This window comes from Vigna angularis, chromosome 7, assembly GCF_016808095.1.
Source record: "Vigna angularis cultivar LongXiaoDou No.4 chromosome 7, ASM1680809v1, whole genome shotgun sequence".
Classification (NCBI taxonomy): domain Eukaryota; kingdom Viridiplantae; phylum Streptophyta; class Magnoliopsida; order Fabales; family Fabaceae; genus Vigna; species Vigna angularis.
This window is the reverse complement of record NC_068976.1, coordinates 12,505,242-12,531,660: the sequence shown is the minus strand read 5'-3', so window position 1 is coordinate 12,531,660 and position 26,419 is coordinate 12,505,242. Positions and strand designations below refer to the sequence as shown.

The following is a 26,419-nucleotide window of genomic DNA, read 5'->3' as shown; positions in this document are numbered from 1 at the left end:
AATTATAAATTATAATAAAAAGCCATTGGAACATGATAAGTTAGAACATATGACTGAACCTTCCTGTGTGCGATGTAACACCCCTTACGGAGTGCCACTAAAAAAAATAACAAAATCCATAATTTTATGCCAAATTTTTTTTTTATTATTATTAACATCGCGGAACTAAACCATCAAAAGTTAAAGCGTCTTACAACATAAGGTTAAAACCTTACAAATATCAAATTCATTATTCACATAAAATTACTTTAAAACATGATAAGTTCCCCATAATTATTCCCATAACTCTCGTCGTGCTACTACATCTCTGCCTCATCTGCAACGCCATCTACTCCCGTACAAGTACGATCATCGTAGGTGGAAACCACAACCACAACATTTCAGGGTGAGTAACGAGGAACCTAACATAGCATATAATTTCAATATCAAAATATCACAACGTAGACTATCCTATTCACAACCTTACAATACAACATAATACTCAACTCGTAACTCAAATCATCACTACTCAGACTATCAAGTCACACTATTAGAATACATCACAGTATTAAACTCACGACTCAATCATTGACACAAGCTTCTGTTGTTTCCTTGAATTTTTGTCGTACCAAACTGTTTCGCAAAACAGGGCGATCCGAGCCGTCTTCCATCGCAACTTCAGACCTATCTCTCCGACTCCTCAAGGAATTACGAGTAAAAACTTTGGTTAGGCGCACCCACCGAGCACTATACTCACACGAGCCGAAGTCATTGGGCGAGACATCCAACCCTCTCTAGTCCCCACGCATGAGGAAAGGGTGACACTCGAATCTCAGTCTCCGCAGAGACTCAACACACTATCGTATCGCAATACGAACACCATCGATTCGACAAAAATTCTAAGGAAATGACATACCGCTTGTTCTCACAATTTTACCATCACAATCATCACCCAACATCTCTTTCACTCCTCTCATTCTCATAATTCATTCTTTCCTCTTCCAACAATGGAAGAAAATTCTCAAAACCCTCTTACCCACACTCTTGGCCAAAGAGTGTAGATAAGTGCTCCCAACGAGTAAAAATTGAATGTTGTCCACACTGACATTGGCTTGTTATTTTAAACATTAATCTCTCTACCGAACTCCAATTGAGTTTATTTCCTTTTTCATTGGAAAAAAGACTCAAATATCTTTCTTTGGACATAAAAATCTAAATTTTTGGACTACAGGGCTAGCTGTAGTAAAATTATTAAAAAGCGGAAAAGTTAACCGCGCTCTGGTCTTCTCAGTTTTGACCTTTGCTCACTGTTTTACTCATTACTCTCTCTACCGAACTCCAATTGAGTTGATTCTTGATTTTTTGGAAACTAGACTCCAATATCTTTCTTTGGACATATAAATCTAAATTTTTTTACTACAGGGCTAGCTGCAGTAAAATTATTAAAAAGCGGAAAAGTTAACCGCGCTCTGGTCTTTCCAGTTTTGACCTTTTCTCACTCTTTTGCTCATTACTCTCTCTACCAAACTCCAATTGACTTGATTCTTGATTTTTTGGAAACTAGACTCAAATATATTTCTTTGGACATATAAATCTTAATTTTTGAACTATAGGGCTAGCTGCAGTAAAATTATTAAAAAGCGGAAAAGTTAACCGCGCTCTGGTCTTCTCAGTTTTGACCTTTGCTCACTCATTTGCTCATTACTCTCTCTACCCAACTCCAAATGAGTTGATTCTTTCTTTGTTGGAAACTAGACTCAATTAAATTTAATTTGCATACTCATACGACTATTTTGGACTTCGGGAAGGGTCTCAAATAAATATGGGAAAAATCGCAACAGTTTAGTTTTTTAACTTCAGCGTGAAAAACTCATAAAACTTACAACCAAAAAGAAAGGAACATACCTCAACATGTTAAATTTAATCTCAACACACAAGGAAGAAAGCATGCAACAACATTATAACTTTACCTTCTATCCATCATACACTATGTTATATCCCAAGTTAAGCCCCCTTACCTCAATTCCAAGCTATCTTCCAAGGCTCTTAGGTTTCCTACAAGTGATGTTCAAAACTCCAAGGCTAGGGTGACTCTTCCTTTCTCTCACCAACTTGGTTGCTCTCCAAAATCTCTTCTCCCCTCTCCAAGCTTTTACCTCCCCAAGGTCACTTACAAGCCTCTTAAGTCTAGAAGACATGTGCCCAAAAAAATTGTGTCCACTCAAGCAAAGTGGAGAAAAAAAAAGAAGACAATGATTCTAGCACTCACAAAAATGAGGGAGTAATGAGAATAAAAGTTCCCTCTTGAAATCAATTAATGGAAGCATTAACCTAAGTGCTTCCCTCAATTATTCAAGCACTCATATACTCTTTCATCATTTAATGGATGAAAAGCAAAGTGAAATAAAGCTTTGGAGCCACTTCTACGGCCATCAACATTTCAAAAAGAGCTAGGAGCATTTTTGGACTTAGGAGGGTTTGAACTTGAGACCAAGCACACATACCCTCCATGCATACTCACATCATACACTATGTTATATCCCAAGTTAAGCCCCCTTACCTCAATTCCAAGCTTGCTTCCAAGGCTCTTAGGTTTCCTACAAGTGATGTTCAAAAACTCCAAGGCTAGGGTGACTCTTCCTTTCTCTCACCAACTTGGTTGCTCTCCAAAATCTCTTCTCCCCTCTCCAAGCTTTTACCTCCTCAAGGTCACTTACAAGCCTCTTAAGTTTAGAAGACATGTGCCCAAAAAAATTGTGTCCACTCAAGCAAAGTGGAGAAAAAAAAAAGAAGACAATGATTCTAGCACTCACAAAAATGAGGGAGTAATGGGAATAAAAGTTCTCTCTTGAAATCAATTAATGGAAGCATTAACCTAAGTGAGCATTTTTGGACTTAGGAGGGTTTGAACTTGAGACCAAGCACACATACCCTTCATGCACTCACATCAACCACTAGACCAGACTCCATTCACTGATATAATAGCGCAAACAATTATACTAAAACACTCTTTCAAACTTTTCCAAAAATTTATATAAAACCAATATTAATTTAATTTTCTTCCCTTCCTTAAATATTTTTCAACATTGATTCTCATAAAAATTTATTATATAATACCACAAAGTAAAATAGTTAAGGTAAGAAATCATTTTATTTAGACGGGTCTTACATGCGACATATTTTTAGTCACAAAAATATAAGTTAAACAAAATGAAGTAAACGCTTCAATATATTATAATTTAATATATTATAATTTATAAATTATAATACAAAGTCATTGGAACCTAACAAGGTTGAACGTAGGTCTAAACCTTTCTGTAAGTTCTCAAAACAAAAGACACGCCTTTAGAAATTATTACGAAATTTTTTGCTCTTGTTGCAAAACCTGATATTGATCTGAATTAGCGATGCCAAGACCATGCACACGTCTGGTTCCTCGTGGTTTCATGAGGATGCCGCTCGGCCCCATGGTGGGCGCCAAAAATGTTTCTGTTGAAATTCTGAGGGTCGGTCGTCCTTCCTTGCTCTGCTCTCTTTCGACCATCCAATCCTCTCCGAGAACGCAATCTACTCCGATGGGTTGTTGACCTGGACATCAATTGTTTGCAAATCAACGTTAAGAGTAAGTAGTAATTAATGTATAATGGGTCGAGATTGGGCCATGATTAGGTTTCACTGATCCTAGGTCTATCTCAAAAACTAAAAATGGAGATCAAAGATAAGAGGTAGGAGATTGCATTCATTGTGAATTTAAGATTTTGCTCTGAACTCGTCCGAATTAATTACTGACTTAAGCATCAGAGTACCTTTGGCAAGTACCCTTGAGACAAGTGTTGGAATAAACTTATATTTTAGGGTTTTATTAATAATTTTGTTTAAATATTATTTTATTAGTTTCTAGGTATAGTAATATTTAGTTTGATTTGATAGAGATAAAATAGGGATAAGTAGTTATGATTTTCGGTTTATCTAGGTACAATATTATTTTATGATATATTAAGCATATTTTATTTTTAAGATAGTTGATATTTTATTTTTATTCCTCGTAATATTGTAAGTGTTATAGCTATTTAAAGCCCTTCAATTATAATGAATAATAAGACTCAATTTTAGGAAAATATTTGAATTGTGTATCGTGAGATTTTCCCAACAATAGGTACCCCGATCGGTTTGGAGCGTTGACAAAGGAAAACTTAGACAAAAAACGAACATAGTTACCCATACGACTAAAGAGTATAAGTGTGAATATGTGTTCAGTTAAGTTACTCGACCTTATACCAGAAGCAACAACCTTAGTTTGTTATTATAATTTGTTGTTACACAGTAAATATTAGTTTTTCATTTGAAATTCAATATCTTTTAATTTAAAAAATTTGTATATCTTTTTTACTAATGAAAACAAATGTATTATTTAAAAAAATTTTATATCAATTTCAAAATCGATATAAAAATTGCTACTTTTTATATCAATTAAACCTACAAAACCAGTATTGAAAGTATTGCTTTCTCTCCTCCATTTTTCTTCATCTCGCTCTTATTACTCTCGTTTGACATGCATAAACACCCACCGATACAGATTTAACTCATCCATTTATTATTCTTCTTCCGCCACAATTCTTGATTCTTTTCTTTATTATTTACATCCCTCTATTTACATCCCTCAATTTGATTCTTTTCTTTATTATTTAAATAAAAACTAATGTAGTTCCCTCCATGATTGATGGTAAAGACGTTTCCAAAGTGACAAATACCATTTGTTGTTTCTGCTATATGTTACATTCATGAACAAGTCAAGTATCCTAAATCAAATACAACTCACCAATCTTACTCCCTTAACAAAGACATAACATATTAACATATAAATGTTATAATTAAAAAATAGTTCATTAAAATTATTTTATTTAAAAATATTAATACAACAAATAATTAGTTCTATGAAAGCATAATCAAGCATAAAAAAAGGATGATAATAGGTAAAAGAAAAATATTATAGATGAAAAAAAGGTTAGAAGTAGAATATATTTAATGTAAGAGAACTAAAATAGAAAAATAAAGTTAAAGATAGCCAATTACTTTTTCCTCAATATTTATAGGTAACATAAAAATTGAATTATTTTGTCTTACACTAATAAAATATATTATCCATATATTTTGTTAATATTTTTTTACACTAAGAAATAGATTATTCACACTCTTAGAAAATAGTAATATTTTTTGCAAAGAGTTTTATTTTCCTTTTCATCTGATTTTAAAAGTATAAGACCGATATCATTTTTCTTTTCTAGTATTTTTTTTATTATATATGTTGGATTTAATTGCTGTGATAAGAGATAATATCATAAATTTTTCGTTCACAAATTTCCGTCCGTTGAATTAATTAATTGTTTGTCCGGATGAATGAAAACAAAAATAAAGAAAATGAAATTAGTTTAATTATGTGGTAAAAAGAAGAGGGAAATATTTTTCAGAAAGGGAGGTTTGTGGAGGATGTAAACATAACAAAATAATAGTCAGATTCGTGCACATCACGGTGGAAAAAACAGAAGGAACAAACTCCAATTTCGAAAGGAAAGTTTGTGGAGGACGTAAATAAATATATTGAAACTCTCTTTGCGAATTTTAGATATATGATATTTAATAAAAGAATTATATTATGTTCTTTTATAAAAGTTGTATTTGGTTTTTCGTACTACTTTTACTTGTATTCGTCAAATGATAAAATGTCTATAAGACCTAATTTATTTAGGTTAAATGACGTACCTTTAAATTAAATGAAGAATGGAAATATCTTTAAGAAATATATAAATTTAGATAATTTGTATACTTTCTCCAAGATTGAACACACCTCACGGTCATATTTACGAGTGAGAGTAGATAAAGATACTTGTTCAGAATATGGATTTTAGTTGAAGTTTTGGAGATTATATCAAAATATTTGGAAATCCTGAAGTTGCTTTTCTTATAAGACAAGCAATTGATATCCCCCCTTCTCTGCATCACAGACATATACAATTTGATCTCTTTTTCCCGTGTGGTTGGAAGTCTACTGCCACATTTATCATAGCCACCAATTCATGTTATATATTCCTATTAATTCCTCCACTCCGTTGATCCTTTCACTAATCACTTTCCTATCCTTCGACTTCGACGGCGACGGGACAAAGAATTGTGATTAGTGACGGTACTGATTGGGAAACAAATATTAAGAAACAAAGTAACAAATTGTTAGAATATATTGTAAAAACCTTCTTCATCCTTCGTTTGGAGAAGTTTAACAATTTGTTGACTTGAATGAATTTTACAGAGAATAATTATATAGATTTAAAGAGATTTAAAAGTAAATTTTTTATTATTTATTTGAGTAGATTTTGGAAATAAGTGAGAATGAATTTGGAAGTAAATTTTTTTTAATGTGTCACATCAATCAAATCCTACACTAATTCTCACAAATTTTACTTCTAAATTCAATCACACATATCTCCAAAATTCACTCAAATAAACAATAAAAAATTTATCTTCAAATTCATTCGATCACTCTATCCTAAATCTATTCAAGTAAAAAAACCTAAAGCTTAGATGATTTTAACTGTATGTCCAGAGATGCTTGCCCTTTTGTAACCATTAGAATATGCAAACAAAATATATCAGTAAATCAGAACGAAACAGATGCCACAAACATCTGTTTTCGAAAGTGGATAATAACAAACCACGCACACTCAGTAACAAAGGACAAAGGAGAAAGAACCATTCGATTTCTGAAAACTGAAGTGAACAATAGGTGAACTCAAGAAGAATGACCTCTGAAATGAAAAAGAGCTGAATGGAAGAAGAAGCACAATGAAAATGAATGCGCTGTTTTACGGAAGAGAGAAGAAATATTTAACACTTACCGGCGTTTTCTTCAAAAATTTATTTCAAAAAATAAAAAATCCAAATTTATCTTAAATTTTAATAAAATCTTCAGTAGAGCCTTTTGAAATCATGAAAAATAAATTATTTTTATTTTACATTATTTTTGTAGTGATTGATTCACATACCAACTCTAGTTTCATCGAATCTGAATAATAGCGAGATTTATCAATAAAAAGACTACGTTTTTTCCCTATAAATGCTAACTTTGTTTTTAGGAAAGTTTGTATTTAATTAGATATGTTTAATTACATATTACAAAATGAATATTAAATATTACTAAACTATAAATTAGTATAAACAGAATATATATATATATATATATATATATATATATATATATATATATATATATATATATATATATATATATATATTTGTGTTATTTTCTAATTAAAATAATCATTTACAGTTTTTCAAAACCATTCTTATAAAATTATTATTTGAAGTTATTTTATTAATGTGGATATCATAATGACTTGATTTCCTTTCCCAATAAAATAAAGAAGCATTGCGTGAAGAAACATTATGTTGTTTACCGGATTTCAACCCAGGGATTTCACTTTTTCTTTTTCTTACTAGATATTGAAATTTTGTTAAGTTTTTCTTATTGAATTTCAAAATTTGAAAGATTCTAAAACTAGATATCAAAATTTAGGAAATTCCAAAATTATATTTTAAAATTAAACTATATACATGCTTCGACCAAAATAAACGATGATGAATTCTGTTAAGATGAAATTGATTGAAGAAGAAAAACGTGGTTGAGTCTGTTTGGTGAAAATAACTTGGGAAAAGTAAATATAGCAATAAATCAGTAAATATAAGTGGGTAAATAGTAATTACAACATACCTAATTAATTTAATAATTTATATATATAATATATAGGTTTAAGTGAAATTTGGGGATGTAGGAAAAAAAGTGGGTAGGAAGAAGCCCCCTTCTTAATTTGTTATATGTGAATGTAATATTTATGTACAATAGGCTTAAGTAAGGGAGAGGAGCCCATTAAGTTTCAATACACTTTTTTTTTTCATAAATATTTTGTGTAAGGTTGGGACAGTTCAATTGTTCCATTTAAATATATTTGTTTTTATGGATAAAGCAAAAGCAACATTTTAATACAAAAAGTTAGGTTCGCATTAATTTTTCATCAAATATTATATATATTTCGTGAATGATGATCATATTATTAGCTTTTAAAAAATATTTATTGAAACTGCCACCTATATTTAGTGCTTTCATACTAAGAAAAGCTAATATGGAAAGATCCAGTTTTGCCATATAAAATACAACATATACTTCCACTTAAGTTGAAAACCATCACTGTAGCTCAGAGAAAACAAAATACACCAACTATTAATAACAACCAAATTTAAATATAAAGTTCATCACTGCTGACATTGCTTGTAAGAACTTCACCACCATGTTCTCTTCCCCTAAGCTTGGTCACTCCTCCCCTTTCTTATGAGTGAAAAATACCTAAGATATAATAATGAAAGAATTTTATAAGAATAATTAAATTAATAGGAAAGGCTTCATTATCACTTATTTTAATATATGTTCTCAAATAAGTTCGATAGATATATATTACTATAATTTAAAAATATATAAAGAATAATCAATAATTAAAAAATAAATGAAGAACTAAAGTATATTTTAGTAATGGTGAAGAACAAACTATTATTAAAGATAAATTCAAATCAAATTCATATAAAAAAATTTATACTAACCAGTATTGTTATGCAACTTGTTTGATCTTAACGAAAAGGATTCATGTTGATGACCACCACGAATGAAGTCGATATCTCAAGTCATAAAGAAACTTGAAGAAAGCATGTCTCAACTTTTTGTTTAAGAAAATAGCGCAACAAACTCCTAAAAAGCCTGTCACAAATCCGGATTCCATTCCGATATAAAACCATGTCAAAAATTCAGATTGCTTTCGGTCTTCGTGTTCTGTGTCTTTATGTTTATTATCCTGAAAGCAGAATTTGGTAAGTGGGGGTCCACAAAGATCATAATTGCCCATGTAACTAAGTGCACTGAATCCCTGAAGTTGTGTGCCGGATGGTATTTTGCCTGTCAAATTGTTGAATGACAGGTTTAAGAAACCCAAAAAGGACAATCTGGATAAGCTCTCAGGAATTTCTCCCCCAAGTTGGTTTGTTGAAAAATCGAGGGACTCCAAGTTTTTCATGTTTCCTATCTCATTTGGTATTTCTCCTGCTAACTTATTGTTGGATAAATTCAAGGAATGCAATCCAGTGAGACTAAACATCTGTGGAGGTATTGTTCAGGACAAATTGTTACTTGACATATCAATTAAGGTCATAAAATGTAGGTTTTTTCCATATTCTAATATTTGACCTTTAGTAACCAATTCTAGATTGTCATCATTGATAAAGTAACGACCAGGAACTGATGAAGGAAATTCAAAAGAAAGTTTGTAGCGTGAAACATTGTTGAAAAGTAGGGTTTTGATATTACCAAAGCAACTGGGTATATCACCGGAGATTGTGTTTTGTGCTATATCCAACACAATGAGGGAAGACATTTCACATATTTGTGTTGAGATTTTACCTCTAAAATGATTGGACCTTAATTGGAGAGCCAATACACCATGAGATATCCAATCTGGTATGTTTCCTGATAATTGGTTATTGCGAACATTAAAGACCAACAGAGAGCGACAATTATGCAATGAGAGAGGAATGTCACCATGTAGTTTATTCTCATGCAAATGGAGCGAGGTGAGATTAGATAAGAAGCCTAGTGATGAAGGTATCTTTCCTGATAGATTATTGCTTCCCAAGTGAACAGCAACCAAAGATTTCCAATTCTTCCAACAATTCGTAAGTCCTCCAGATAGATTATTAAATGATATGTCCAAATACAACAAATTGTTTTTGCCATTCGACACATTATGACCACATAAGAGGGGAGACAATTCTCCTGATAATGAATTATTAGATAATGAGACAATGGTCACCTGTGGTGATAATCGAGGTAAGGAACTTTTTAGACCATTCGATGACAGAACAATGACAGTAGAGTTCAACAATACATTTGACATGTTCGCATCTATCGAATTGTCTTGTAATTCGAGTTCAATCACTGATGATAACAAATTCCAAAATTTGTCTGGAGCCTCAAATGATGAATCCCATATAGTTAATCTTTCAAGTGATCGCTGTGTATAGAACCACGCAGGAAGGTTGGGATTTGAAAACCCAAGTACTAATTCCTCAAGTTGAAAAGGTGGAATCCAATCCGAGTCAAAATCAAAGGTTAACCCGACATATGAATATATGCCCAGTTCCTTTAACTTTGACAATTTGGCAAAATTTCTTTCAGACACAACTCCTGTCAATGGATTTGAGCCAACAACCAAGGTAATCAAGGTTGATAGATTTCCCAAATTTGTGGGAATAGATCCTGAAAATTTGTTTACTCCAAGAATAAGAGTTTCTAAATGTTTGAAATGACCTAACCAATCTGGAATAGGTCCATCAAAGTTATTGTCTTCCATGTTCAGGAAATCTAGTTCTCGAAGATTTAACAAGTCCTTGGGTAGATGTCCTATTAGAGAACTTGAGCTAAGGTCTAACTCATAAATACCACAACTAAGATTGAATAACCACTTAGGCAACTCTGAATTAAATTCATTTGCAGAAAGACTAAGAAATTCGAGTTTAGTAAAATTAGCATACTGGAGAGACAAGCTCAAGTCTTTAAGTTGACAAGCACGCATACTGAGGAATGAAAGTGATGGAAGCATAGTCACTAATTGAAGCCAATTACTTTCCATGCTAAGATCATTATCACGGAGGTTAAGATATTCCAGTGAGGAAATGTTGGGAAGCCATTGAAGGCTATTGATAACAAGATTCCAGTTAAGTGATAAATCAAGATGACGAAGGGTTGAAGAGTTGACACACAAACGAGGAGAAGTAGGTATAGATAGATTATGACAATTATGATTATGCAGATAATCAAATTGTAATGCTAAGAAGTCATTGTTTCTCAAATTCAAGTATTCTAAAAATTCCAACTCCACTAACAACAAGGAGAGACGAATGGAACCTGTAAGGCAATGTGATTTATCGTCTTCGTCCCTGTAAATTGGAAGAGTTGTAGAACATAGGAGAGAGATTCCAATGACTCTATTAGTGATGTTGCTACATATGACTCCTTTCCAATGACAACAATCTAGTTGAGTTGTCCATGAGGAAAGGACACCTGAGGGGTCTGTAACTCCTTGCTTGAAGTTTAAGAGACCATGCATGTCCTGTTGGTTGCAATGAATATTGAAGCTGCAAAAGGCAGTGTTGAACATGATTCCGCATAGCAACCATACAAATATGATTGCATTTTGAGAGGGAGATGTATTCATGATTGCAAGAGAAATGAAGGGGACGATGGATGATGAATATAATGGAGAGAAACTCTATTTATAGTAATTGGAGTCTATACAAAAGTTTCACATCCCGTAATAATAGATTAAGATTTAATGAAATTTTGTGTTCAACAAAAAATTATAGTTAATTGGCATTGCAACGACTTGACTAGAGAAACCGATTGTAACATAATGCTTGACAAATGTGTCCCCTACCCGACGAAAACGATTTTTGAAAGACGCATTCAAGTCAAACATAAATTATACATCAAGTCAAACATAAATTATACATCGATCGTATCATTCGTTTTTTTTTACTCAAGATTAATTTCTTATTTCAAGTTTTCATACTCCTTAGTTAATGATACCTCGGATAAACTAATATCATTGATTATTGTTTATATAAATGATCGGAGAGAGAAAAACAATCACACGGGAGAGAATGAGTTTTAGGAATACGTATTCATGTTTTAAATATATTTATTAGGCTAAATAGGTACAAAACTGTTTGAAATTGTAAAGTGAATATGTTTTTGATTTTTTTTTCAGGATTGTTGAATATGTATATTTCAGATACAATTTAGTTTTTTGAAAAAAGTTATATCTTTCAACGATAATTCATATTAGAATCATCGCGACTTATTAGTAGTTAAAATTATCGTTGTATAGTGAACTTTTGAATACAATTTTGAACCATCATTTATTCTTTCAACTTTTAAAGATGTTTAATATAACAATGATTAAAAAGTGTTTTTAAAAGTTTTATTTGACTGTCGTTGAAAACCCTTTCATCAGTAGTAAGAAATTGTTCTCACTCTTAAAAATATTGGGAATTCAAGTGTGAGTCTAAGTCTCACATTGGAAAGAAATGAGAAAGTAGAGTGGTTTATAAATGGGAAGACCCATTAACTCATTGCCTTAAGGTATTAGTTGAAGGGTGGTGTCAACTACTTATAAGGTTGGTCTCACATCTCATTGCTTATTGACTTTCCAGTCAAAAACCTTTCCCTTGATACTCCTAACAAAAAAATAGTTTTATTTTATTTTCAACTTATTTTAAAAAGTATAAAGCTTATATATTTTAATTTTTTCTATTATTTGATTTTATTTTTCATTTATTTCATATATATATCTTATTATTGGATCGCATCAACATTTCACCGACGAATGTAACAATAATATTGGAGCATTTTTATTAATTGTCATGAAAAGAGATAAGATGATGTTAAAGTTTTCGTTCACAAATTTCCGTCCGTTGAAATGTCAAATCCGTGTAATACACAAAATTAATTATTTGTTTGACCGCGAGATATGAAAATAATAATAAAGAAAATGAATTTAATTAGATTTATTTGGCAAAAAGAAGAAAGTGATATTTACTTTTGAAGAAGGAAAGTTTGTGGAAGATGAAAAATAACAAAAGTAGAGTCTGATCCGTGGAAAATAAGTGTGGAAAAAAGAGAAGACATTAACTCCAATTTAGATATAATTTCTTTCGAAAGGAAAGTTTGTGAAGGATGTCAAGAGATCAATAACTCCACTTCTTTTATTACAAAATTCAATAAGACTTTCGACGTACCTATATATATTCATTAAGTTTAACAACTCTTCTCATCTACTTTAGTACAACTTTTTAATTTTTTTTTTTAAATGTAAAATTTATACGTTTTCAAAATTTCTAGATACTTAAGTCAAAACTATTCGGAAAAATAATAATTTCACATGCTATTTCAATTTTACATTCGAATGACACTGCCACAACTTTACGGTCAAATCTTTAATGCAATTTCTTTACTAGTGCTCTTCTCATATCCATGTGAAACAGTCATATCTCTATCGATCAATTTTTCATGTAATTTTCTCTTGGAGTGTACTTTTATACCCTCCTACTAGTCAAAATTTAGAAATCAATTCACCACTCAATTATAATTTTTTATTTATAATTAAAATTATTTTAAATATCAATAATCTTTAGTTTATTGTTAATTATATATATTGTTAATTTCTTTTTAAACCTATTGAAATTTATAGTGCTTTGAATAATAAGAAAATTAGTTAATATGGAACTATCCCTTTTACTATATAAAACATACCACATATACTTATCTCACTTAAATGGTACAAAGATCAAAACGCTTACATAGCTGTTTTGCATAACCGAGAGCAAAGGAAAAACGAAAAGATACAGTAGGCCACCATGGAAGAACTACACCACCATGTTCTCTTCTCCCATATACTCGTCCCCTTTTGATGAATAAAAAAAACCTAAGATATGATAATGAAAGAATCTTATAAGAATAGTTAAATTAATAGGCAAGGATTCATTATCGTATAACTTTGCAACTTAAAAAAAAAAATACTTTAATACACCATAAATCATCTTAAAATGATATTTCTTTTTTACATATTATTCTAATATATTTTCATCTTACAATTGTTTTTCATCGACCCAATTTTGGTATAAAAAATAAGATTAGACAAAAATAAAGCAAAATGATTTACTAAGTCACTCTACTTTAATCACTTAAATGATAATGATATTTGAAAAAAAAAAAAGTTAAGATACCAGTTATGACATATGGGACTTGACACTAGTCAAAATTTCCGATTTAAACGCGTCATATATGCTTCGGTTATGAGAAAACCGAAGCATATAAGAGTGTATACCTCGGTTGCAACAAAGCCCGCAGCGGAATGCCCATACTGCCTCGGTTAATACAAGAGCCGAAGCATATACCTCTGCACAGCGCCCTGCAGAAAAGACATTTGACATTTCTGTCTGACAGCTTTTTGAGAAAGCTCTATTGCCTCGGTTCTGCCACGCAACCGAGGCCTAAAACTCTGTTCCTTCCACCTGCTACGGCATCGGTTCAGAAGGGACCGAAGTCGTTGGTCATAGCTACGACATCGGTTTATTAAGCAACCGAAGCCTAAACCCCTCCCTACACACCTCTGCTGGTAACTGCTGGTAACTGAAAAGTCTGAACGCCTACCTACTGCCTCGGTTTGGTAGGCAACCGGTGCCTAAACCAACACCTATTGCATCGGTCTTTAGGGGAACCGAGGCCGAAACCAGTGCTACACCTGCTCCAACTGCTGCTACGCCTGCTCCAACTGCTGCTACGCCTGCTCCAACTACTGCTACGCCTGCTCCTTGATTGCCACGCTAGACCTAGGGCATCGGTTTATTCCTGAACCGAGGTCTATTAGTGACACGTTCTACACCGTTTGTGCTGTGAACCGATGTTGTATTTCTGTATTACCTCGCGTGTTTGAGTAACCGAGGTAGTAGCTCTAATTCATAAACCGAAACAGACAGCTTCTTCTTCCTCGTATTCATTTGTGCTTTCGTCGCCGCTCCACCGCTTTGCTTCCAGTTCTCTCGCCTGCGTCCTCCCTTCGCCGTCACGCCATTGGTGCCTCGCCGGTCTCCGCCACTGCTGCTGTCATTGGTGCCTTGCCGGTCTCCGCCATTACTGCTGCCATTGGTGCGTTGCCGGTCTCCACCACTGCTGCTGCCAGTGGTCTCGCCTGCCGGTGCTTCCTCTGCCACTGCTGCCTCCGCCGATACTGCCTCCAACGCTGTTTCATTCTTCCGGTCTACATTGAGGTTATTTCATTGTGTTTTTGCTGATAATAATTGTTGTTTCTTGCTGATAATAATTGTTGTTTCTAGAGGAGAATCAAATTGTATGTATTAGTTGTTTTGATTTTTTTAATTTTGTTGGTAGTGTATGTATTGGTTGTATGTATTTGCCGTTTGTTGTTGGCAGTGTATTGGCTGTTTGGGAGTTGGATTGTTAGGATAAGTAGTGTGTTACACACTATTCCAAGTTAATTTAGAAATGTATAGTGTAGTGATTGGCACGCTGAATTGTAGATTGTTTAGTTTAGATAAATAAAAGTTGAGTTTCAACAAACTTTGAAGGCTGGAAATTTGGGATGATTAATTGGTTCTAAGCCTAACACTTATTTATTTTTCAAGGAATTGATTCAAAGAGTGTAACTCAAGGTAGTTAACAAAATATAAGACATAAAAAAATAACAAGATTGATAGATTTTGAGACCAATTGAACGCATTTGGTGTAGATAAAAATTATGAAAAGTAGACAAAAAAGAGAGTTAAGGTTTGGTAAGTTTAGTTTAGAATAAATAACAAGAAAGAAATTTAAAAAAAAAGACTTGTTGGGTTTTAGATGGAAGGAAGGGAGATACGTTAATTTAAACAATATTCAAATAAGGTTTGAGAAACATGTTGTAAACAAGTGAAATAAACTCAAGTATCTAAACCCTAAAGTTAATTGAAATGACATTATTTACTCTTGGTTGAATATATTGTTTGGTTGAATATATTACATGTTGCGTATGTAATTATTTGTTTGCTTGAATATATATTGTTGTTGTGAATTAGCCTTAGTTTCCCGTTTAAGATTCAGTACAAAAATTATTTACTATCTCCATATTTTTTTAACAAACGTACTTTTTACAAATGAAAATAGAGGAGATGGTAATAATAATTTACAGTATTGAATCTTGAATTGTCCGGTTGGACAGTTTAAGAAGAGTAATAACTTTTTCATAGTTTATTATAACATATCAATTTTAATATACATTTCTTAAATTTCACGAAAATTTGTCGGTGTGTTTTGTATTGATCTTCGGGTGCATATTTGATTGTGATTTATAATCACTTTCATTTCGTGTAACCTGAAGACCAATGCGAAATGCTGGCAAAATTTCGTGAAATATGAGATATGTTGTTTAAAATTGATATGTTTAATAAACTAAAAAAAGTGAATCTTCTTGAATGGGATAGGGTCACACCTTGAATACAAACACGATCAAAGTGATCATTCAAGATTATTGAAATTGTGTAAACAATTTCAGTAAACATGCGTACGGGTAGAGGGTGGATTAATTTACCACGCATCAGCACTGAGTACGAGAGAGGGGTAGAAGAATTTATAGAGTTTGCGCAACGTAATGCGAGTACAAGTGGTGATAATGAAGTGAAGTTCAGATGTCCCTGTGTGAACTGTTTGAATGGGAGGAAGTTGAACGCAAGTGATATTAGGGAACATCTTATCTGTGATGGTTTCATACGAAGTTATACAACATGGATATGGCATGGCGAATTAACAGACTTTCCAACTGTCTCTCCAACTGAAAATGTTTATGATTCCACAATGGATATGGAAGATCAAGCAGAAGAAGACAACTTAGAGGACATGATCTGCGATGTTGGTGCAGAAGCTTTTGCCAAAGCGCATGTGTATGAAACGATGTCCACTGATGCGGAGACTCCTTTGTATGCGGGTTCAACTAAGTTCACACGGTTGTCAGCGGTGTTAAGGCTCATGAATTTAAAGGCGAGCAATGGATGGAGTGATAAGAGTTTTACAGAATTGTTGTCGTTGTTGAATGAAATGCTGCCAGATGGAAATACGTTACCCAATCGTAATTATGATGCAAAAAAAATTCTTTGTCCGATGGGTATGGAATATAAACGGATACATGCATGTCCGAATGATTGCATATTATATAGGAATGAGAATGAAGTTTTGATAAAGTGTCCAAAGTGTGGGTTATCACGATACAAGTCAAAAAACAACGGTGAAGATGGTGGTCACACAGAAAAGAATGGTTCTGCTTTGAAAGTAGTTTGGTACCTTCCACTAGTTGCCAGACTTAAGTGTTTGTTCGCGAATCCTAAAGACGTTAAAAACCTAAGATGACATGCAGATGAGAGAACAACTGATGGGCTGCTTCGTCATCCAGCTGATTCAAAGCAATGGAAAATTATTGATCAAGAATTCCCCCAATTTGGTGAAGAATGTAGAAATCTTAGGTTTGGCTTAGCTACTGATGGAATGAATCCATTTGGTAATTTAAGTACCAATCATAGTTGTTGGCCCGTTATACTGATAATTTACAACTTATCTCCTGGATTGTGCATGAAAAGAAAGTACATGATGTTGTCAATGTTGATATCTAGTCCAAAGCAGCCTGGAAATGACATCGATGTTTATCTAAGGCCACTAGTTGAAGACTTGAAGTTGTTGTGGGTTGATGGGGTTGAAATATTTGATGCCTTTGCTTCAGAAACTTTCATGATGCATGCCATGTTATTTTGCACCATTAATGACTTCCCAGCTTACGGTAATTTGTCGGGGTACAGTGTGAAGGGTCATAAAGCATGTCCTATATGTGAAGAAAACACTGCAGCTCAACAATTAAAACACGGAAGGAAGACAATGTATATGCGTCATCGACGATTTTTACAATCTAATCATCCGTATCGAAGGTTAAAGAAAGCATTCAATGGAGAACAAGAGAAAGACAATGCACCCATTCCACTTACTGGACTTGAAGTTGCTGAGAAAGTTAATAGAGTACATCATATATTTGGGAAAACGTCGAAGAAGTCTTCTGTAACGACCACTTGGAAGAAGAAATCAATATTCTTCGATCTTCCATATTGGTCAAAGTTAGATGTTAGACATTGCATAGATGTCATGCATGTTGAGAAAAATGTCTGTGATAGCTTGATTGGTACACTACTAAACATCTAGGGAAAAACAAAAGATGGAGTGAATGCGCGTTTGGATTTGGTTGACATGAAGATCCGAGAAGAGTTGGCACCAAGAGAGATTGGTAAACGTACTTATTTGCCCCCTGCATGTTACACAATGTCCAAACAAGAGAAGATAAGTTTTTGTCTTTGTTTAAAGAGTATCAAGGTACCACAAGGATACTCTTCAAATTTCAAGAGCTTAGTGTCAATGCAGGACTTAAAGCTTGTTGGACTGAAGTCTCACGATTGCCACGTCTTAATGCAACAGTTGTTACCAGTGGCAATTCGTGGAATTTTGCCCAAAAAAGTTAGGCTGACCATAACTCGATTGTGCTTATTTTTCTCGTCAATTTGTAGTAAAGTCATCGATCCTACAAAGTTAGATGAACTTCAAAGCGAAATTATCATCATCTTGTGCCAACTAGAAATGTTTTTCCCTCCATCCTTTTTTGACATCATGGTGCATTTACTTGTTCATTTGGTCAGAGAAATAAAGTTGTGTGGACCAGTATACTTAAGATGGATGTACCCTATTGAGCGTTATATGAAGATTTTGAAAGGGTACGTCAAAAATCAATATCGTCCAGAAGGTTCGATGATTGAAAGATATATTGCTGAAGAAAGTATTGAGTTTTGCTCTGAGTATATGACTAAAGCAAATCCGACAGGAGTCCCTCGGACATCATGGTTGAGTAGATATTCTACAAGTAAAAGCATCTGAGGTGTGAATGTGGTGACAAAAAGTCGTGAAGAATTGATGCAAGCACATCTGTACATATTAAACAACACAGATGAAGTGATCCCATTTTTGGAAGCACACAAAGCCGTTGTAAGGGACAACTATCCACGACAATCAGAGAAATGGCAGTTGATGGAGCATAACAGAACATTCTTGTCTTGGTTCAAATCTGAAGTTTCGAAAGAATCACGGTCCTCTGAGACTTTGTTGTGGTTAGCAAATGGCTTGAAGTTTGATGTTTTATGTTGTACAGGCTACGAAATTAATAATTTCACATTCTATACAAAGACTTTGGATGATAAAAGCACAGTACAAAATAGTGGCGTCAGTCTAGAAGCTGAGTCGCTACAGTTTTCCACATCCAAAGATCAAAATCCTATAGTTGGATCCATGAGATACTATGGTAGAATTGAAGAGATATTTGAAGTTGATTACACTAAGTTTTCCGTTGCACTCTTCAAATGTAAGTGGGTAGACAATAAGAGTGGTGTCAAAATAGATGAATCTGGTATGACACTTGTTGATTTTCGAAAGGTTGGTTATGGAGACGAACCGTTCATCATGGCATATCAAGCAAGTCAGGTTTTTTATGTCAAAGATCCTGCGTCTGACCATTGGTATGTTGCTCTCCAAGGAAAAAGGCAAATTGAAGATAAAGAAGAGAATCTAAGTAATCTTCATATCGCTGACAACCATCCATTTAAAACGACAATAAATTTGGATGACGACCCTCTAATTGATGATATATAAGCAATACGAGAAGATCACGATGAGGGAATATATATATGACCAATCCATATGATTATGTATGAAATTCATGTTTGTGTAAATATTTATGGCTTTTGTTAAATAATATATGTTATTTTATAAGTGTTTTATTTATATTTCATCTTATTTATTGTGACAGATACATGGCTGAGTCACCTCATTCGTCAGGCGATGAAGTCCCCACCACTTCTAGACGGACGAGAGGAGCAACGAGGTTACGACAACTTATACTTAGAAGAAATGCAGGTGAGAGGACACCTATCATTATTGACATGGTCACTAGAGTTGCATCTGGCCCAAATGAAGATGTATTTAGGTCTTACCTTGGAGTATTGGCACGTGATCGTATCTCTATACTTACTCCATCCTTTGACCATGTTTATGAGGCTGATCGGAATCTCATCTGGCAAGATCTATTGGTAAGTTAAGCAATATTGCTCCATCTTCTATATTCATTATATTGATAAATCTGTATTGATATAAGGTTATTACTTTCTTTGTTGTAGATAACATTTGATATGCCAAACGTTGAGAGCTTAAGGAATAAGTGTTTATCTGCAATTGCAGAAAGATTTCGAGGGTTTAAGACAAAATTGACGTCTAGATATATATTTAGACCAAAAAGTAATGAAAATCCATGTTCCAAATATTCAGCAATTGACGAAGCAACATGGCGTCAGTTTTTAGAGCTTCGTTCATCCGAGGCGTGGCAGGTAAGTACAGTAAAATCATTCTATTCATCATTCATAATTCTCTACTATGACAATTGTTTCATATTGTCACAGGAAAAAAGGTCAAAAGCACAGGGAATAAGCGCTCAGAATAAAAATCCACACCTATTGTCTCGTGGTGGATATAGGAAGCTTGAAGAAAAAATAATGAAGCAGAAGTCAGATAGCAGACTTCCACTTTCTGAGGGTGGTGACCCTCCTCCTCCTTCACCACCATCTCGGCACGAGAAGTGGAAGTTAGCCCGTATAAGACCATCGGGCTCCTACACTTCCGAGTCTGCCAGAGAAATATCTGAAAGAATTGTAAGATGTCATTTCTTATATTTTTACATTAATTTTGTTATATATATTACATAGATTTTTCTAATGATTTTGAATTTTTGTTATGTGACAGGACTCCTTGGTTGAGCAGAGCTCCCAAGGTCAATTCACACAAGAAGGTCGTCAAGATATTCTTGCCACAGCTATTGGACGACTTGAGCACCCAGGACGGGTGCGTGGTGCTGGGACTGGCATAGGCATACGACAGTTTTTTGGGTCTTCCTCGCATCCATATTCATACGAAAAGATGAAGGAGGAAAGAAGAAAAGAGATGACGCAGGAGATCACAAAGAAGGTTCGGGCAGAGTTGTATGATAAAGTTGCTGAAATGGTTGCGCGCCAGTTCCAGCAGCATTATGAGGATTATGGCAATCGTCCTCCGCCATCTCCTGTAGCGGAACATGTTGTGCCCCCTATAGGTAAACTTATTTATTTTTGGTAACTAATTTACTTTTTGCATAACCTAACATTTAATTTGACAGGTAGAAGTGGTAAAGGAAGTTGTTCAGCTTCCGGTGCCCCAGGGGACGACATGGATGAAACTCGTCCATGTCAGTTATATATTCTTTCTGATACTGGGACCGTGCTAGTGGCTCGTGGTACAGTTTATGAGACAGCCACTGTAGTGCATGGAGTACAACTTTCAGAAGATGAGTTCAAGGTCACGGTGGATGAAGTTGTCATAGCGGATGCCGTTCTTCCTGTGCCTACAGATGAGTTCTTCACTGTGGAAGAAGCATTTAAGTCCTTTGTCGCCTGGCCTAGACATTTGGTTGGTGATGTATCTAATCCCCCGGTAAACACTCGTACTATATACTTCTCAATTTTAATATTTACTTCTAATTGACGTTATAACATAATCATTTTTGCATTTGGTTTCATTCAAATGATGTTACTTAACATTTTATAATTATGATGATATATTTTAGTGTAATAGACAAATGGGGTCATATGAATGTGGTTACTACGTTATGTTTTGGATGATGACCATCATTCGTGCACATTACACCAGTGGATGGGAAACAGTAATATTTAGGTTTGAATTTTATGTTCTCTATAGTTTGGATTTCATATACACTAATTGAAATCATTGTGTTTTATGCAGAAATTTAATAGGACTGCTCCAATTCCAGAGAAGTCAATTCAACTTGTGAGGAAAACACTTGCTAAATATGTAATTCATTTATATAATAGTATGTAGTAGATATTAGGATATAGTAAGTTCTAAGTTTATGTTTCTAAGTTGTTTTATGCTTTTCTACATTATTGTAAGTTTAACTTTGTACATCGCATTGATTTATGATTGAAACTTGATTTATGATTACATTGGATTGATTTATTAAGCTTCTAAGAAGTTGATTTATGATTCCATTCAATATATTTATGTTTTAGTATAATTTTCATTTAAAATATACGTTTCTACATTATTCTGGACTGTTCTAGCTATAAAAATATATGCAGGTCTGTTTCTGTGGTTGGGAATGTTGCAGAAACAGACCTCATTTAAAACAAAAAAGAATATATGCCTCGGTTATGGTCCCAACCGAAGTAGAAAGACCATTTACGGCCTCGGTTATGGTCAAACCCGAAGCAGAAAGTCTTGCGGATGAGAAAAAAAAGAGTTTACTGCCTCGGTTCCAGCCATAACCAGGTGCGTTTTCTCTCTTTTGGACCGTTTAAATTTACTTTCAATCCGATTACATTGCTATGTGATGAAATATCTTTGATTTGAACCGATTAAAAATCGTTTTCGGTGCGTTTTAGTGCAGTTTGGTGCGTGTTCTTGGGCGGCTTTTTCGACTGTTTTTGGCCTACGTTTTAGGTCGTGCCCTCCTCGATTTCCCTCCCTTTCATTTGGAATCAACTTTTCAGGTTAGCTTGTACGTTGATAAAGGTTTTTTGTATGCATGTTATTGGTTTTTGTGTATGCATGTTTTTGACTCTATAAGGTATGCATGTGTTATTGGCTTTTGAATATGCATGTATTAGTTGTGTTATTATAATTGTGATATGTTAGAATGTAAGTATCAAATCATTGAGTGACACTTAATTCCCATTTGAAATTTAACACAAACGATTAATCTTTTAATCGTTTGTGTTAAGTTTTGAATTGTCCGATTGGACAGTTTAAGAAAATTAATTTTCATAATTTGCAAAACATGTCAATTGGAGTTTATGGATAAGATTGATAAAATTTCGGTTCAATATTTGTGTTGTTCTCCGGATGCATATTTGATTGTGGTCATCGTTGACTACTCTCATTTCGTGTATTTCGGAGACCAATGCGAAATGCTGCCGAAATTTTATCAATCTTATCATGTAGACTTCTTTGCACGTGTCTTAGCAAATTATGAAAATTATTTTTTTTGAATGGGTAGGGCCTAACCTTGTGAGAGTTAAAAAACTTATACTGATGATTTTACGAACATAGTATGGATCGAAGCTGGATGAATGAACGTCGCATCAGTGAAGAATATGATAAGGGTGTTTCGGAGTTCTTGCAATACGTTGAACAAAATGCTAAGTCTGTGAACGGGACATATTTTTGTCCTTGTGTTCGTTGTCTTAATCAAATACGGCAAGACTTAGGCAATGTGTGTGACCATCTATTCATGTACGGCATAATGAGGACTTATACCGTTTGGACTTGGCATGGAGAAGTACTGGACCAGCCTACCACGTCACGAGGAACGAATTATGTGGAAGAATGGATGAGTGACCATTTAGAGGACATGATACGTGATGTCGGTGAAGATAATTTTGGAAGAGCTAATTTGTATGATTCTCTTATTAATGATTCAGAGCAACTGTTGTTCCCAGGATGCTCGAACTTTACACGTCTGTCTGCAACTTTAAAGTTGTTTAGTTTAAAAGCAAGGAATGGATGGACCGATAAAAGTTTGACCGAGTTGTTGGAGTTGTTGAAGGAGATGCTTCCATAAAATAATACTCTACCTATTCGTAATTACGAGGCCAAAATTTTTTTATGTCCAATGGGTCTTGAATATCAAAAGATACATGCTTGTCTTAATGATTGTGTTTTGTACACAAAGGACTTTGCTTCGCTAAAGTATTGTCCAACATGTGGTTTATCCCGTTTTAAAAAGAAATCTGACAGAATCACTGCTAATGAAGGTAATGATTGTGCACCTGCTAAGGTGATGTGGTATTTGCCTATAATACCTAGGTTCAAACGTATGTTCTCTGTAAAAGAAGATGCAAAGAACCTTAAATGGCACTCTGACGAAAGAAAGTGCGATAATCTTCTTCGACACCCTGCTGATTCACCACAATGGAAAAAGATTGATGACAAATTCCCAGAATTTGGTGTAGATCCAAGAAACTTAAGGCTTGCACTTGCAACTGATGGTATGAATCCTTATGGAAACTTAAGTAGCAAACACAGTTCGTGGCCAGTTATGTTGATGATTTACAATCTTTCTCCTTTGTTGTGCATGAAGAGAAAAAATGTGATGTTGTCCATGATGATATCGAGTCCTAGACAACCTGAAAATGACATTGATGTTTACTTACAACCTTTAATTTATGATTTGAAATTGTTCTGGGAAGAAGGGGTCGACGTGTTTGATTCACATGTTCAGGAACAGTTCCGTTTGCGTGCAATGGTATTTTGCACTATAAATGATTTCCCAGCGTATGGAAACTTGAGCGGTTATAGTGTTAAAGGTCATTTTGCATGTCCCATATGTGAAGAAAACACTAGTTACCTTCAATTGAAGCATGGTCAGAAGACGGTATATACAAGACATCGAAAATTCCTTCCTCGTAATCATCCTTATCGTAGATTGAAAAAAGCATTTAATGGAAGTGCTAAGGATGAGGTTGTGTGCAGACCCCGGAATGGTGAAGAGGTGTACAACGAAGTCAAAAACATTGACATTGTGTTTGGAAAACATCGTAAAACTACCTCTGCAAAAAACATTTGGAAGAAACGATCAATATTTTTTAAGCTTCCATATTGGTTTGAACTTGATGTTAGACATTGTATTGATGTGATGCACGTTGAAAAAAATGTTTGTGACAGTGTCATCGGAACGTTATTAAACGTCAAAGGGAAGAGCAAAGACGGAATAAAAGCACGACAAGATTTGGCGGACATGGGAATCCGATCTGAGTTACATCCACAGATAATAGGAAGACGCACCTATTTGCCCCCAGCCTGTCACACACTTTCTAAAAAAGAAAAACAAAGTTTTTGTAACTGTTTAAGAAGTGTGAAGGTTCCACAAGGTTATTCTTCAAATATTAGTAACATTGTGTCTATGCAAGACATAAAACTAGTTGGTTTAAAGTCTCACGATTGTCATGTGTTGATGCAACAATTGTTACCTGTTGTTATTCGAGGCATATTACCTCCTTCTGTTAGGGGTATTCTGACACGTCTGAGTTTTTTCTTTAATGCCATTTGCAAAAAAGTTGTTGACCCTCGAGGTTTAGATGAATTGGATAATGAGGGAATAAGACTACTATGTCAATTGAAGATGTATTTTCCACCTTTCTTTTTTGACATCATGGTACATTTGATTGTTCATCTAGTCAGAGAAATTCGAATATGTGGGCCGGTCTTCTTAAGGTGGATGTACCCAGTTGAAAGAGATACATGAAGATCTTAAAGGGATATGTCAAGAATCAGTATAGACCAGAAGCTTCAATCATAGAGCGATACGTTGCAGAAGAAGCCATTGAATTTTGTTCAAGTTATATGCCATCTTGTGAACCCGTGGGTCTTCCCAAGAGTAGACATGAAGGAAAATGTGAAGGTAAGGGTGTTCGAGGTGTGAGAATTCAAAGTGTTAGCAGAATAGAAATTGACCAAGCTCATTTGTACGTCTTAAACAACACTGTTGATGTGATTCCTTACATTTCTGACCACGTTAATGAAATAAAGGCAGCAAACCCAAAAGTGAGTGAAAAATGGCATCTTAATGAACATGTGAAAACCTTCTTACAATGATTTAAGAAAAAGATTTATGCGACTCCACATGTTTCTGAAGCTTTATTGAGGTTATCTCGTGGGTCGAACACGGATGTCATTACATATGGTGGGTACTATATAAACAATATTTCTTTTCAGACAAAGGTAGAAGATGACAAAAGCAGAGTTCAAAATAGTGGCGTCACACTACAAGCTGAGGCTGTGCACTTTGCTAGTTCTAAAGACAAAAATCCAATCACAACATCCATCAGTTATTTTGGAATAATACAAGAAATATGGGAAGTTGATTACGTCACTTTTAGAGTTCCAGTTTTCAAGTGTAAATGAGTTGATATAAATTCTGATGTCATGACAGATGACCTTGATTTCACATTGGTAGACTTGAACAAGATGAATTACACTGATGAACCATTTATCATGGCTAGTCAAGCAGGACAAATATTCTACGTAAATGATCCAGCGAATAACAAATGGTCAATGGTTTTAGAAGGAAAAAACATGCATGGACATGATGATGACGATTCTCTTGATATACTTGAGACAACATTTGTTGCATCTAGACCCACTGAAGACCCAGTTGATGACGTTGCCGATGTCATCCAAGCAATTCGTAGTGATCACAATGAAGGGATTTGGGAAAAAACAATATCTTAATAGGTTGATATTTTTGTTTTTTATTGACTTTATATGTATGTTCATCATAATTGAATTATTACTAACCTTGTATAATTTTTCAGGTATGTCGGCCTCAGACTCAGGATCGGGAAAGACCAGACGTGGTCGAGGCGTCACTCGAGTGGCAGATGTGACATCCGGACGTGTGGATGGTCAGAGGAGACATGTTGACATTGACCCCAGATCAGGTCATCCATCAGGGCCAAATGCTGATAGGTTTAGGAGTTATCTGGGTAAGTTAGCAAAAAGTCATATCTCTATCCTTCATGAATGTTGGGATGACATCCCAGAGGTCGACAAGAACCTCTTATGGCAAGATATTCAGGTATGTTTATACTTCATGCAATTTCTGATATACTTATCTTT

General features: G+C 34.2%; 2 protein-coding genes across 2 annotated transcripts; both read right to left on the bottom strand.

Moving 5' to 3' along the window:
- Positions 1–8,058: 8,058 nt before the first annotated feature.
- Positions 8,059–11,228, bottom strand: LOC108318682 (receptor-like protein EIX2). Its single transcript, XM_052880633.1, has 2 exons — positions 8,623–11,228; positions 8,059–8,371 (listed from the first exon to the last, which is right to left on the bottom strand). The coding sequence occupies exon 1, from the start codon at positions 11,226–11,228 to the stop codon at positions 9,186–9,188; it is 2,043 nt and encodes a 680-aa protein (XP_052736593.1). The 3' UTR covers positions 8,059–8,371; positions 8,623–9,185.
- Positions 8,664–9,170, bottom strand: LOC128197821 (receptor-like protein EIX2). The gene has a single exon (XM_052880634.1). It carries the CDS (start codon positions 9,168–9,170, stop codon positions 8,664–8,666), a length of 507 nt encoding a protein of 168 aa, XP_052736594.1.
- Positions 11,229–26,419: the final 15,191 nt, after the last annotated feature.